At 37.1% G+C, this 16,608-nt stretch overlaps 1 protein-coding gene across 2 annotated transcripts in view; it reads right to left on the reverse strand.

The window, feature by feature from the left end:
* The window catches only part of RCBTB2 (RCC1 and BTB domain containing protein 2), a gene marked incomplete at both ends in the record, with an annotated part of 29,979 nt that extends 14,297 nt beyond the window's left edge, over positions 1-15,682 (reverse strand). The window contains 7 exons of one of the 2 annotated variants that reach the window (XM_082001263.1): positions 1,740-1,847; positions 3,423-3,581; positions 4,269-4,435; positions 6,482-6,632; positions 7,116-7,274; positions 10,167-10,230; positions 15,654-15,682. In XM_082001263.1, the coding sequence (XP_081857389.1) occupies positions 1,740-1,847; positions 3,423-3,581; positions 4,269-4,435; positions 6,482-6,632; positions 7,116-7,274; positions 10,167-10,230; positions 15,654-15,682 (837 nt within the window). Of the gene's footprint in view, positions 1-1,739; positions 1,848-3,422; positions 3,582-4,268; positions 4,436-6,481; positions 6,633-7,115; positions 7,275-10,043; positions 10,231-15,653 lie in introns of those variants that run through there. The other variant, XM_082001264.1, reaches the window with a different exon arrangement.
* Between the last annotated feature and the right edge of the window lie 926 nt (positions 15,683-16,608).

Consider the following 16,608-nt stretch of genomic DNA (forward strand, 5'->3'; position numbering starts at 1 on the left):
GAAGGTGTCCAGAGAAGGAGACTCCACAACGTGTCTGGGCAGCCGGTTCCAGTGCTCCATGACCCTCACAATAAAGAAGTTTTTCCTCATGTTGAGGTGGAATTTCCTGTGCTGCACTTTATGCCCATTGCCCCATGTCCTGTCACTGGGCACTACTGAAAAGAGACTGGCTCCATCCTCCTGACAGCCACCCTTCAGAGATTTATAGACATTGATAAGGTCCCCTCTCAGTCTTCTCTCCTCCAGACTAAACAGCCCCAGGTCTTTCAGCCTTTCCTCATACGAGAGATGGTCCAATCCCTTAATCATCCTCATAGCTCTCCATTGGCCTCTCTCCAAAAGTTCTCTGTCTCTCTGGAACTAGGGAGCCCAGAACTGGACACAGGTGAGGCCAGATGAGGCCTCACCAGCATGGAGTAGAGGGGAGGATAACCTCTCTCGACCTGCTGGTCACACTCTTCTTAATGCACCCCAGGGTACCACTGGCCCTCTTGGCCACCAGGGCACAATGCTGTCCCATGGATAACTTCTTTTCTACCGGACTCCAAGGTCCTTCTCCATGGAGCTGCTTTCCAGCAGGTCAACCCCTAACCTGTACTGGTGCATGGGGTGGTTCCTCCCCAGGTGCAGAACTCTACACTTGTCCTTGTTAAATTTCATGAGGTTCCCCTCTGCCCAACTCTCCAGTCTGTCCAGATCCCGTTGAATGGCAGCATTTAGGATAAATAAATCCTTTAGTTATTTACTGATCAGAGGTCTTGTTATTAATCAATTATGAAGCAAATAAAGTAGATGGAAATAGGATCTAAGTCAAACTTACTGGAGCACTCATACATACAGGGGAAAATAATTTTCAATTTATTACTTTCTTCTCCAACAGCAGTTGTTACCAGCAAAGCTACTGCCTACATCCTAGGAACTGAATGTAAAAGTATGTAATTAAATGAGTTTATTTTAAAAGATTTCAAAAACCTGTAACTTCCCAGAGTAAATGTAGTAAATAGGATCTTGTAAATTTTCACTAGGTTACAAAACCAATGTTTTCTAGCAGAATGTGTAATTTTCCTGACAGTATCCTCTATTTTGGATAAAACAATTAAGAACTTTCAGTATCAGTTCTGCAGTTACTTTAAATATTTCTGATCAGTCAAAAGAAGTTACCAGTTTGTTAGTTACACACACTGATGGCAGCCCAGTTATTTGGTAAATTGTAATAACCATCCAAAATCAAGACCAGCCATGGAATCATACCAACTGTTGACAAAAAGCAGTTGGAGACAATTTGTTCAGACTCCAAACACCAGTTAGTCACTGTGGCTGGACTACAATTCTAAAAGTGAGATTCAGTCTGCCAGAAAGACAAAATGCTGAACTGCAGCATTTTCCCAGAAAGGAAGACAGAGGTTAATGAAGAATGGGGTAGCCTAAGAAGACTTTCTTATTTGCTAAAATAACAGGATTTTTTTTTTTGTTACATTTCACAGGAAAGACCAAATATTTCCAATGCCCTAGTCCTCTTTAAGTACAATCCTGACCTCACTGAAGTCAATGGCAAAATTCCAGCTGAACTCCACAGGGTCACAGTTTCTCCCCTACTGAGAGAGGTCCATTTTAAGATACTTGTTTTTATTCTGATAAATGACATTTTAAACGAAGAGATAAAGGATTATCTCTTATCAATGTAGAGCATGCCTTAGCGTATTTTATAAAGGGTTTGACATGGACCATCACACACATACCCGCTGGACACGAATGCCTTGCAAAGCTGCTATTCGGCACGGTGTTGGCTGATTGCCGCTGCTGCCCAGTCCAAGCTGGCCGTTACCATTGTAACCCCAGACATAGACCTTAAAAATAGAGACAGGGATTTTAACTGTTTGCTACTACCCACTTCTTTTGAAAGCAATATAACTACTTCAGAGTTACAATAAAAATTTTCTTCAATATTGCCTGTCCCTGCACCTTAGGATCTGTACTTTATATGTATGTAGATACACACACATATATAGACATACCTATATAAATGTACATATATACATACATACATATACACACACATATATGTTCTTCTGTACCAGAAATTTTATATGCTGCTTCTGTTTAAAATAAATACTAACTGCATGCTCATCTAAAATTCTAAACCTCCATATTAATTTTGCTTTTTAAGAGTTAGATTATATAAGAATACAATATTTTAATATGAAGAGTAGAAAACAAGTGATTCGTATGGTTGTTTCCCAGCACAGAGCAAATTCAGCATGAACACTTCCCTTTTTCAAAGCGCTAATTTCTCATTCCAAAATCCTCTAGCAGAAAAGAAAACACACTAAAACAAGTATAAACTAGAAGCTATGCACAATGGTTTGAGTAGGCCGTTAACAGCTTTACGCTGAACATAAGAAAAAGGGAAAACACTGAGCTCTGGTAATTTCAGTGACATATGTTCTACTGCAAACAGCCAATAGCTACTTAGGTTTAAACTGAAATGCTTGAAGCAATGGACCTAGAGAGGATGTAGGCTGCCCAAAATCTTCAGCTCATGTGAACTAAAACAACAAGAACACTACACTCTCTTCGTATCTTTGCAATGAGGATAAAAAAATATGAGAGGCATTCAAGGGGTACTATTGTAGGACAAATATATACCAAGTATTTTTATTTTCTCTGTTTTCTCTTCAGATAAAGTGTGCATATATAAGCACTGAACATTAAAATTGCATTCACTGATTATTCTCACATTCTTGATACTTAAGAGTCTAGTATAGACAATGATTTATTTTTCTATGAATGCTAAAGACAGCAGTAAAGACACATTCATCAGCATTTTCATTTTTTCTAGAATATAATACCAGCTCTAAAAATCAGTAAAACTGTGATACAAACTTAGTTATTTTTACAGAGAGAACATGAAGCTAGCACAAAATGCTAAGTATACATATACAGATTCTATATGATTTAATCACAAAATTTGTAAAAATCTCCTGACCTTCACAATGCTACTGTTACTTCAGAACCGTATTTTCAAGTAAATTTGAAATGTGATACTTGAGTTCCTTCAATTCAAAGCCAACTTCAATAGCTGGTACAAAGTAATCACTGCTAAATTTTATGAGTAATCTCATACTCCAAAAAGCCAGAAACCAAACATTAGTGAACAATTTTCCCTGTTTCACTCTACCTGCTTTGTAAAGAAGAAACCATAATCAGCACGGATAGGAAGATGTACGTGTATGTCATCATGCGCAGGGCAATTTATGACAAAGGTTTTTATAAGCAGTAGAAACAGGTAGATTTGAGGGAGTCTGGGAAAGTATGCTTGTTTTCTGACTAGTAGCTCATTACTGACACGTTTGAGATTATCGACATCCCATGATAATACATAAAATAAAATTCAGTTGGAAAATTTACTTCAGGTTTCTTACCTCTCCGTTTTCCACTACAGCCATAGAGCACATCTGTCCACAAGCTATATTAACTACTATTTTATTTTGTAGACAGCTGGTAACTCTTCGAGGAATTGGCTGATTAGCTGTTGAACCAGATCCAACTTGGCCTGAATTATTATAACCCCATGTGTATACCTGTTGTAAGGGAATTGTCACAAAAGAAGGCGATATAACATACAGTTCAAAGTACATATTCCAGAAAGAAGACAGTTATAGGCATAAAAAATTACATTTTGAGTTCAAGAGGATGTGTTCTTTTAAAAATCTAGGCAGATACATAGGTTTACAATTTAATTGTTTCTATCAAAAATATGCCACATACTCCATTTTTTTATGTTCCTCCAATCAAAAGTAAGAGGCAACATGACAGTTGCATTAATGCTGGAAGAATTCACTGCTAGTTTTCCAGAACCCGAAATAGAATGGCTAACTGGACACAAATGGCATCTCAAAGTAAACAACAGGTAACTTTTTACTTCGTTGGGTAAAACTCTCTACATAAATGTGATTTACATTAATGTCAGTTTTAACAACATTAAACATTTACAGTAGAGTATAGCATAGGAAGGAACTGGCTGTCCTCTACAAAGAAATTATCATTTCTTATTACAAGCAGATGTGGCACAAAAATCAATGTTCTACATGCACTTCAAAGCAGCTAGACCCTAACAGATTTTCCATTTTTATCAAACATTTGTGCTGCATCAGCACTGTGAGGATAGCAAGAAGCAAGGTCTAATGCTCTAGGTGCAGAATGTTTTCCTGTTTCTCATATAGGTGAATTTCATTAAGAGAAAAGAGATTTATTCCAGCTAATCTCACCTCTCCATCAGATGTTAACACCATAGAATGATGAGAGCCACAGGCAACTTCAATGACTTTCTTGTTCACCAAGTTAGTAGAGACTTGACAGGGAACAAAACCATGATTTGTTGTACCATTGCCCAACTGACTATAAGCATTATGACCCCAGGTATACACCTCTCCTTCTGTAACAAAAATGTAAAAATCTGGTTTAAAATCTCTATTTTTCCAATGAGTACACAACATAAAATTACAAATGTAAAAGTCAAATTCAGCAAGAATAGACATATTTAAGTGTGTGTGCGTGTATGTGTGTGTTTGTTTATGTATCTATATACCCCCTTTGGGCCTCTTAAGCTATGGACATACCAATGCTGCCTTCACATAGAGTTGACCACAAATTCAAAAGGATAGTATCATCATAATCTTAGAAAAAGAAATCATATCACTGTAACAAAGGAGATAGTGCAATACAGAAGAGAAAAGGATGAAATGACAGTCAGAAGTCCCCATTTCAACTTCTTTGTTACTGACAGCCGACCAGAATTTCTTGTCTATGTCCTGTTTCCCACTTTGGAAAATTCAAATAACAAGCTTTCATGCTTTCATTCCTTTACAATATACATGAAGATGCTTGCAAGGAAGATTTATTATTACTTATTAATAAACACACTAGTATTTACTTATTATATAAAGATACTATTAATGCCTGTATTTTGAGAAGCATTAAAGAAAAATTAAGAATGCAAGAAATGTCTGACTGGGTTAAGATCGATGTTCCACCTAATGCAAAATTCTGTCTCCAACTGGCAATAGAAACCTGCTGTTGAAGGGAAACCTGAGCCTGGTCACTTTTTGCAGTTCCCAAGCATTTACAATCACTAGAGTACAGATATTACAAGCTACTTCTGATTCTCTTTAATGTACATATACTGGTCCATTACCCATGAAACTAACACCTTTTTGTACTCACTTTATTTCACCTGTTTTAAATCAAGTGTCCTGTAGTCACAGCAGTGCAGGCCTTGAAGAATAGCTGTCCTACATTCATGTTGTCTATCATCATAATTTTCTAAACCTAAATTACACCGTTATTGCAGGAGAGCTAGGTTTGACATACAACTCCACCAGATTTCTAAAGAGGTCACCAAACTCCTTATCCCTAAGAAGGGTTCCCTCAGAGCTGCAAAGGCAAAATGTGTTACACTAAATCAGTATTTCTCTACAATAACAGGTTAAATCTAATGAATTCACCCTGTCAAAAGCAAACAACCTTCTCTTCCTTTCACCAATATGAGAATACAAATGTCAGTAAACAGGTGAAACAGCCACATAGAAACATTCAACATAAAATGGAAATTATAGTAATTAACACAAGAATTGTAAAGTATGTAAGGGCTGTCTGAAACGTAGGTTAAAAGCGGCTGTGCTGAATGTAAGTTATTCATGTGAATGGAGTTATGGAGAATGGCTTAGTTGCCAGCTGGGGCTAAACCACAACACAAATATAAAAAGCATCCAGAATGGTTTATCCTGAAGAGTGGAGAAAATGGTGGAATGTAACTGAATATAAAGAACAGTCACACATATACAGCACAATTCCCCTAATCTACCTTTAGTTGTGTAATCTAGACTACTCAAAAAGATTTCTTCTCATTAATGGAGAAAGAGAGACAAATTTTAACATCTTTTAACATCATGAGTCAGGCCCTAACAGAACCTCAGTGGGAACACAACATTAGCCATTTGTCTTCAAGAATAATGTACTTGATCATGAACAGAAGGGCCACTAGCATGACGTGGACAGTAAGTGTCAGTGAGACAACAGAAAACAAAAGGCTGAGAGGCAATAAAACTGGTCTTTAAAGGACATCCAAAAGTAGGTACAGGAGAGAAAAGATACATTTTAGCTAAAGGACAATGTTGGCACAAGAACATGTGGGCATAATGTAGCCACTAATGCATTTCAAAAGCAGTAAGAAGTTCCAAACTTAACTGCAAAGTAAAAAAAAAAACTTCCAAAAAGATCAAGGCAGAGCTTGAAAATCTTTTGAAAAGAGCTAGCTATGAACAGAGCTGACATCATGTTCACCAATGAAAACATGTTGGACTTGATAGCCCAGGATATCTATCCCAATTCCTCTCTTATGCTTCCGGAACAGACCTTTCACACCTGCTGGACTAATTAAAGAGGACATATCTGAAAAAACAGTATTCAGATCATACTTTACCTTCTGTAGCAAGAACAACGTGAGGGCCACTTCCGTAACTCAGACAGGCTATCTTTTTGCCACATAGAGAATCTAACCTCCTTGGTTCAATAGTGCTCTGCATGTCACCTGTTCCCAAACACCCACTGCAGTTCATGCCAAGCACAAAAACCTGTTATAAGAGAATCACAGAATCATAATTTAGGTTGGAGCGGAGGACCTCCAAAGGTCAGCTAGTCCAACACCCTGCTCAACAAAGGTCTAAATACATCAGCTGTCTCAAGGCCATGTCCAGTTGAGTCTTGAACACCTCCAAGAAAAAGATCTCACAACCCCTCCAGGATTTAACCACTCTCATCATATATTTTATTTCCTAATACTGAATGAGAATGTTCTATCTTCCACGTTGTGCCCATTGCCTCTCACTTTGTCACTATGCACCTCCAAGAAATGCCTAACTCCATCTTCTCTTTATGCTCTGATTATGGTAGGAAGCCATTAATTTGAATTGAAAATGTTTTAGTAGCAAGCAAAATGATCAGGCATTTTTGCATGCAACTTCTTCTAGGTATACTATCATAGTACTGGCTTTCAGAATAATTTGACACATAAATGACTAAATATGTCATGTTCATACACACTCTTAGGCAATTACCTCATCATTTTCGGTTGCATACAACACTTCATTACCAGCACTGCCAAATACACAGGCTTGACGAATTGTCTTGAGCTCTTCTTGGGAACAGAGAGAAAAAATTGGCCATTTCCCAACATCCAGCATCTTCAGGGCTGACAATAATGTTGCCTCCAAGACCTGATACTATAAAAAATTGTATCAAATACCTAGGCAGAGAGAAATGTATACCTTTGCACAGTAAAAAAGAAAATTTTAGACAAACACCATCTCCTTTTTCAACTACAAACACGTACTTTAATTCTAGAACAATACTTGGAGGGAAGCCATTAAAATAAATAAAATACATCATGATCCAGAAAGAAAGGATCTATATGCATGGAGAAAAGTACCAGACAAGAAGTTAAATAATGAGGTCATATTTTCACTATATTCATACAACATAACTGCTAGCTTATAGAATTCAATGCACAGGATTCTAATGCAAAGTGTAAAGTATACATTCAAAACTTTAAAATAATTTGTGTCTTTTCTTCTGGTGCTAAATTTACTGTTAAAAGAAGATAAAAAAAATCTGCCCAAGAATATACTGATCTTTGAAAAATATAACACGTTTGTTTTCATGCATTGAAAATGGAAACTTGAGAAAACTTGAGAAGCTTTTTCCTTTCTCCTTTACCTCTAAAATTTACTTCTGTGTTTCAAGAATTGTTGAATCTTTGGGAACTTCCTAAGAATACCTGCATTTTATGTAAGCAGATGTATAATAAAAGAAAAAAGATAACTGAATATTTTCCAGCTTATCCAAGGACAAATAACAAGTTTATAGTTAAAGAAAAATAGATCTTTCCAGACATTAAAACTAGTCAAGCCAATGTCTGAATCTGATGCAACATTTCTACTGCTTTAGTGTAGCAGAAATCAGAAAAATGTTGCAGTATCAAAATTCAAGATCACATTTTGCATGGACCATGCATCAACTTTTCTTGGCTGAAATTAAAACAGGCTCTGGACATGAAAGAAGAGTAGCATTACTTGCCAGATCAGAATAAGAATGTAAGTATATAAGAATAGTTTTTTCCTATCAATCACAGGCATTATGTAGTTCACCACCTAACAGTGAGGATTGCATCATTAGTTTATTTTCAGCAAGTAGCAGAGTTACAAAATTATCTGTTATAGAACATAATTTTTTCTATCTCTGACTGAAACAAAGATGTGAATAAATTCTAGTCTGGAGTCTGAAGCACGTTATGTCAGTCATAAGGATATTGCTTTTTTGATTAGTATCACTTAGTATGGAAAAATATACACAAAAACATAGATAATGTCTGAAACTAAAGAAATAATCCCTTAATTAATCCTGAATTAAAATCTTTAAACAAATAGCAGTTAATCACACATTTCTTTATAATATACTTCTGAGGAAGGAAAAGGAAGGTTGGTTATCTTCCCTAAAGAAAAGCTGTGGTTTTGATCACATCAGTTCTTTCCCCATCTCCTCACACCAAGTAACTGACCAATTTCAGACAAATTTGCAAGTGAAAGGGAAGTAAGATTCCGCTGACACAATCCATTTGGCAGTACACGGCTGGACAATCAGACATGTATGTCATAAGTCAGCAAGCAAGTAGGTCCAAGCTAGTCCTAGCAAAGGCTGTCCTCCATGACACATAGTAGGTTGTAAGAGACGAAGGACATGAATCTGTATGGAATCAGGCTTCATTCATCTGCCGTTCGCAGAACAATTTGTTCTATGCCAAGAGGTCAGCATGAATTCTATGGAGGATTTTAGGCACTTTTAAAATACGATAATAAATAGTGAAAGCATCACAGACTAGTCTTCCAATTGCATCAACAAAACAGCATTCCATTCTTGCTCAAGACTGATGAAGCCTGAGGTTCAAAAGGACAGTCAGGGCATCCTTCAATTTTACAGATTCCCTTACTGGAATAACATATTGGTTTCTTTAAAATGAGGGCTATAAATTCCAAATGCACAGTGGGTCAGAACTCATTCATTTTAAATAGAAAAGGTTTTTTCTGTAACCTCCTTCTACAGCGCACTCATGTTCTACCCTCATAACTAACAGGTTAAAAAACCCCCAAACTGTAGCATTTCTTAATATTAAAACAATACATTGAAGGAAAAAAAAACCACCACTATTATAAAAAGCACCCAAGGAAACACTTACAAAACTGATATTTTTTTTTTTTTTTTTTTTTTTTTACAAAAGAGATATCAACAAACTTTATCAGACTAAAAAGTATCCATAATGTAAATCCTGTCTCTGGAATTATTACATTCAGCTGAGTAGGAGATACGCTCTCACCTTTCAAGATTTTCTCCCCTCCCACACTTTTCCATTATATTTTGTCCCAAAAATACAAAAACCAACTTGAACTACCAGCCTGCCAATATTTAATGTCCCGTAACTAATCATTATATTGCACAAAGTCACGAAACACAGAGTTAGACCAGAATCTGAGTCCAGCTACTTATCGCAAAGGTGTATCAGTTATGCCTCAAGAATTCCTAAAATTTCTACACTTCATTTGACCTGAGCAATCAGTTTGAAAGCTGGTTATTCAGTTTTATTTGTCATACAGATCACCTTAAAAGGCATCATCATTAAGCTCAAAATCTGAATGATGTTTCATTAAGTTTTACATTGCAGAGCATTCAAAGAAAATAAGAGAAAAATGAGAGGAAGTTTTTGCATCAAATTATGCTATAAAAGTTAATTCTAGCAAGTTTATGTTGTTGAAACATTAGGCTGGAACGTGTAACTTAAGAACTTAATACTAAAGAAAACCAGCCTTGTAAGCCAAGGAGCAATTCAACATAATTAAAATGAGTATCTTGTTCTTCTAATATTTTCTGGATCACATAAGCAACATTTCTTTCACTACCAACATTTCTTTCACGCGTATCATTTTCCTACCTACAATTTTGGTTTTCTGTTTATCTTGAAAGCTACTAGCATGTACTAAGCTACTGGTAAATGGAACCAAGCTTCTTGCTTTTGAGGACAGCAGTATGGAATTCTCAAAACAAATTCACACTCTGACCTTGACACTGACTCCTTGAGAAGGAGGAGATTCATCCTCCATGTGGATTTGTGCTTGTGTCCCCCTGCAGAGAGAGAACTGTGGTTAAAATCATCATAACACATTGCTGCAACAATACTTAATGGAACTATACACACTTAATATTAAGCTAGAACTATTTGCTTCTGCGGGATGAGAAACCAAGAAACACGAAGGTCAGACAATTTTGTTTTTATATTCAACTGTACAGTGACCAGTTAGACAGACTCTGCTCTTCCATATTCTTACCTAAAAAAATAATTGCTGGACAAAACATTTTTTTAAAACACGTAGCAAAATTAATCGGACTGTGATTGGAAAGGAAGAAATTTTATTAAACACAATACCCCAGTGTCTTTTTATTAGAGTAAAAATAAATTTAGAATCTTGCTGACATAATTTTTCAAGACATTTCTTTCAGCAAAGAAAAAGCACACTGGTTGGAGCTTTCCATTTCTGGCTTAAGCCTTCAGATGCTCTTATTCCAGTTCCCTTTTGAAAAACAATGTTAGAAGAACATTTGGGGCTTTTCAGGTTTATTGAGAATTGTTAAAATATTCACTCTGTTTCAGAAAATATTGCCAGACCTGTAAATTATGTGTATAATTTCTATGACATGCGTCATGAATAGAAAGGGATTTAAAACGAGTTTTAAAAACGAGTAAGCAGCTCTGAAGCTGTGCAAGCTTCTTTTACTCAACAAGTGAGAAAGTTGTACACATTATTTTCTTTGACGTACACTGGTTCAACCAATGATAAATATCTCTTTACTTTTCACTGAAAATTACATGTCTGTAAAATTCTGACTACAGGCAGAATAACATCCAACAAACAAGAAGCTATCATTTTACTTAACTTTTCAGAGCAATACCCCACTAAAAGTAGTATTAAATGAAGCTTTATAAAACTACCTAACTTACTAGTAAACATGCCTCTTGTGTAACACTTCATGCCATAAGACCTAGACCAAGGACAGAATACATGAAATTCATATGATTTAAATATTATAAATGTTAACGATTTAACAAATATAATTTAATTTACTAAATAAATGAAAATTATTTTTATTTACTTAAAACGAATAGAACTCCAAACAATTGCTGCAGCTCAACTATACTGAACATGCACAGTGTTAAGCTTACGCGTTAACAAAACCCACAAATGTACATATACATAGTGTATTTTACACACTTAGTTTAAGACATTAAAAGATAAATTCAGCTCATGTGTGAAAGTACAGTTCCTCTCTTGTCCATGTTGGCTTTGACTTTAAGGCTCAAACACACAACCATACTGAAATAACTCAAAGCTAACTTATATTCCCTTTCAACTACAAAAGACTAAAGGGCTGATTTGCAGTTGTCCACACATAAGCACCTACTGCCATTTGAGCTGACCGTGAAGATCCAAAGCTTGTCCAAAGAAGAGCAACGAAGCTGGTGAAGGGTCTAGAGCCACAAGTCTTATAAAGAGTGGCTGAGGGAACTGGGGTTGTTTAGTCTGGAGAAAAGGAGGCTGAGGGGAGACCTTACCGCTCTCAACAACTACATGAAAGGGGGTTGTGGTGAGGTGGGTGTCACTCTCTTCTCCTAAGTAACTAGTGATAGGACAAGAGGAAACGGCCTCAAGTTGCGCCAGGGGAGGTTTAGATTGGCTATTGGGAAAAATGTCTTCACCAAAAGTGTTATCAAGCATTGGAAGAGGCTGCCCAGGGAAGTGATTGAGTCACCATCCCTGGAGGTATTTAAAAGACGTGTAGGTGGGGTGCGTGGCGACATGGTTTAGTGGTGGACTTGTCAGTGTTAGGTTTGTGTTTGGACTCAATGATCTTAAAGGTCCTTTCCAACCTAAATGATTCTATGATTCTATCCCCGACACCAAACGGTGCTGGCAGACATAATACAGCACCTCTAGGGTATCCATGCCATGCTGAAGCAGCAGCTAAGAAGTAAATGGCACTAGGCAGTTATGCATATGCAACAGAACAGAGCCCTGAATATGCACACATGGCCATTTACCAAGCTTTATGACTTAATGAATACAGGGCAACTTCTTAAGCTCTTGCTGTTAAGTGATTTGTTATTTTCTTATTTTCTTCAACATACTTGTTCAAACAACAAGAATCCAACTAATTGATTTTGTGTACATTATCTCTATTTAAGTAGAAACAAGTTGCCTAATTATGGCCTTTGACATGACCACAACCTGAGCAGGACTGTATTACTGAACTGCAATTCTGAAACATTTAATTTCAAGTACGTGAGTAGTCTTACTCTGAAACTGAGTATCAAGGCTATCCAATATTTTGTAGCATCAATTTCCAGCACTCCCTAGCTGTGCTTATATATATATTACCCACTTCTTGGCATCCTTAGCCTAGACTCAGTCCACAGGGCTGACACGGTCCTCAAAAGACTAGCTATTAACTATGATGTTTCTAATTTAAATCAATGCAGAATTCTCTATTTCCTTCCTCAAGCCATTTGATACGTAACTGATATTCATGATTCTTCAAGTTCTAACATTTCAACTCAATTGCTTCTGTTTAGACAAAAGCATAGTTTGACTTTAAAAGCAGTCTGCTTGTTAGTATAAAGAAAGATACATAAGGATCTAATCATCTCAGTTACCTAACGAAAGGTTCTCCAGCCCACTTTTTCAGTCCCCCAAATATGCTGACAGTTTTGCACGATGTTTTCACGAACAAAGATCACTTACCCGTCCTCACAAGTCAAAAGTTATGACATGTTTTCCCTTATATATATCTAAGAGAAAATTACCCTGCAACTCCATTGTTCAAGCTCTTCTGCAAATATAGACACCTTATTTCTGAGCACCCTATAGGAGTACATGGGATGGCTCAAATTACACCAGTTTATTCTGTTACTCAAATTCATGTGTTCTAATAAAAGTACATACTGATTGCCACATGTCTGCATCTGCAAAGGTGTTAATTCTAAAAAGCTGGAATTGATTTAAAAATTCATATTCACCCTGGGATGTTGAAAATAAAGAAAGATGAAATAAAAATGTTATTAAGCCTGTCTAAGAGTCATTTTTATCTGCATACCTTTAAAATTCTAGTGATGATTCATATTTCCCTACTTGTAGGATTCTTCCCCCCAGAAAAATAACTATTATATACATGGAGTGAAGCAAAGAAAAAACAGTATTTTCATCAAAAATTAAAAGAACCTGTATATTTGAGTACTTCAGGCACAGAAGAAAAACATACCCTAGCTATTTCAGACAACTTATTGGGGTTGTTCATCTACTAAATCTTATAACATGCGTAGAATTGCTAAGAAAACTTACTTTACAGTAGCTACCCACTACATTTTTTCTTCTAAATGCAATACTTACTTTAGAAATTAAAAAAGTAAGCAAGAAAGATTTCTCATGTATTAAAACCTTATATACTTTTTCACTAGCTGTGTTTCCAAAAAAAAATTCTAAAGTGCAGAAATGAAGGAGAAAATTTCATTGCTGTAAACATCCATTTCTTGAGAAAGTGCACAGCATTTTAATACAAAAATATTTACATTAAACTTGTACAAATCTCTTATCTGGAATTCAGAACAATTTAAGAATCTGGACAGCATACTCTGGTAGTCTGAGTTTAGGTCTTGGAATTTGAAAGTTCTGACCGTGGTTTTGGTCCAACCATGATAGGTCTCTGGGTAAGTGTGGCGGACCAATATGCGGTTTCTGTCTTAAACATTTCATGGTTCCGAGGAACTCACACCTTTTTCTTGGTACAAAAGCTTGAACATGCCTCAGTACGGGGTGGACCCCAGAAAAGACCGAGATAAGGTACCTTTGCCTAATTGAATACTGGGAGGAGACACCAAGAGGTGCCATTGCCTGATTGAATCAGCCTGCACAGTGACCGGGAGGAGACACCAAGAGGTGCCATTGCCTGATTGAATACCGGGAGGAGACACCAAGAGATGACATTGCCTAATTGAATCAGCCTGCACAACGACCAGGAGGAGACACCAAGGCCTGCAGAGGTGCCATTGCCTGATTGAACCAGTCTGTTGCATATGCATGCAGACAGAGATTGTGGGACTCAGACTGTATAAAAAGGACACCATCAGAAGCAAAAAGGGGGACCCCCACCACCAAGGAGCATCAAGAGGACCAACGGGACACCGCTGGATCCACGGGTGGTGATATCTTCTTTGCTCTCTCTCTCTCTCTCTCTTTCTCTCTCTCTTTCTCTCTCCTCTCTTTGTCGAAGTGTAAAAGATGTGCTGAAGGGGACTTGTTTGTTTAGTTGAATTATTTAGTTAGAGTAGTTGCCATTGAGTCATTTATGCAACCTCATGCCTTGCATTTTGTATTAGTAAACTGCTAAATTGGTTGGCTGGTGTCGTTTCACCTTAATTCAGTCCAGGGGGATCAGGAACTTGGTCATTGCTCTCACAGGGAAGGAGGCCGTTCTAAACGACTCCTTTCAGGCCGCAACAGTAAGGCACAATGCTTCTGTGGTACAGATAAGACTGAGTTAAGGAACACAAATACTAGTTCTAATAGCCAAGTTCTATTAGCAGTTTAAGGCAATTTAATTCTAAATATTTAAACAGGTTCATTTTTGTAGAGGCTCTCTCTAGGAACTTGGCAAGCAAACAAAAATTTTCAGAACTCCACTTAGTATTTCCTCCCACTTAATTTGCGCATTTACTAATCTCATCTGATGAATCAAAGGTCTATCTGGAGCTTCTTCCCCAAGGATTCTAACCACAGGCTTAGGAAAGATTAGGAGGAAAAAGTCACAGAAAAAAGGGACTCGCTGACACCTTTAGGAAAGGAACCTAACCCCTGATATTGTTACTTCTCAGCAGTTTCCTACCGGAGCAGTCATGAAATGATGCTAAGTTGTCCAAGTGATCTTGCAAGAGAGGACAGACCAGTAATACTGTCAACAGTTATTCCTATTGAACACGTCACATTCCTTTTCTAGGAAGACATGAGCTTATTTTCAAAATTATCTTCTTTCTTCATGTACAAACAGTGAAATGGCCCTACTCCATCCAATGCTGACAATAAACTGACAGAACTCAGCTTGTCATTCATTCTTTCATTGATGCAGCCTTTTACATTACCAAGAAATTGCAGACCTTGAGAAACAGTAAGTGGTTGTAGCAGAAAAACTGCTATCTCCAACCAAAGCATAGTCTTCTCTCGTTCCCTTCTTGTTTCTTGACACCAGACTGCAACTTCTCGCCTCCTAATGCAAGCTCCACTGGCTGCCTACTAATCACATGAGCAAATCTACATGCAGTTTAGAGGTTAGATCCAAGACACCGTGAGACTGGAGTATTTATAGTCTGAAAGACCGACATCCTTGACCTTGCAAGGTAAGTAACTACTACAGAAACTTATGTTTGAAATGATCTATGACAGCTTTATTATCTCACTCTCCAGAGCCAAAACTTTAGCCAAAAACATCTTGTCAGACACTACCTCTCTTTTGGCATGACATCCAGTTCCATCTGCAGGCTCCAGGGATGGACCTCCAGCATGACCCCACTGAAGTTATTAGAGGTTCATTCACATGCAGTATGCTGTATTGGAGCCAGACACTTCAAATCTGTTCACAAAGGCCTTTTTTTCAGTAACGTCATCACCCCCCAAAAGAAATTGATTGCCAAGAACAAAAGCTGTGAAGGATAAGATGCAAACACCACACAAAAAACATGGGCACATGAAAAGCAAGGAAGATAGTGGGAATACTGTTCTGTTACCCATGCTTAGCACCATCCTTTAATACCACTGCGATAAAGAGCAAATACGTAAGTGAAAAACATTTTGAAAGAAGTGAAAAGACAGGAAAGAAAACAGAGCGCATGATTTTTCAACTCTCCAATGGTTTAAAAATAAGTGTTAGGGTCTGATGTGAGATGTCTGCCCTAAGTGACAAAACTGCTTTGAAAAATCCTATGTTGATTCCTGGGACACCTTCTCCTCACCTCCAAAAAAACCCCACTTTGGGGGTTTGGGCTAGCAAGGCAAATTTGACTAAAATCATTTACTTTGAAAAGTCCTATATGATGGTAAGACACACTGCTTATATTAAGCTTCTTTATTTCGCCCATTCCTATTCCAATTACCTTTTTTTCCCTTTAGAACTGCTGTTTATCATCAACATTGATGTAAAATGGTGTATTGTTTACCAGCGAGCTACAAGAGTGGAAGTGACTGAAAAAATGCATCATCACCTACCAGAGGGAAAATGTTTAAAGCAGAACAAAAAAAATCTCAAATTCTTTTCTCATTCTACAAAGCCTACAGTCACCCTGAAAAAATAATTTCAAAGCTTTGGCTTTGTTCATCTACTTGACTGAAAAAAAATGAAGAATTCAATAAAGCAACTAACAACTAAGAAGAAAGAGAAACTATAAAGAGCCAGAAACACAAA

Source organism: Phaethon aethereus, assembly GCF_964289735.1.
Source record: "Phaethon aethereus genome assembly, chromosome: 1".
NCBI lineage: Eukaryota > Metazoa > Chordata > Aves > Phaethontiformes > Phaethontidae > Phaethon > Phaethon aethereus.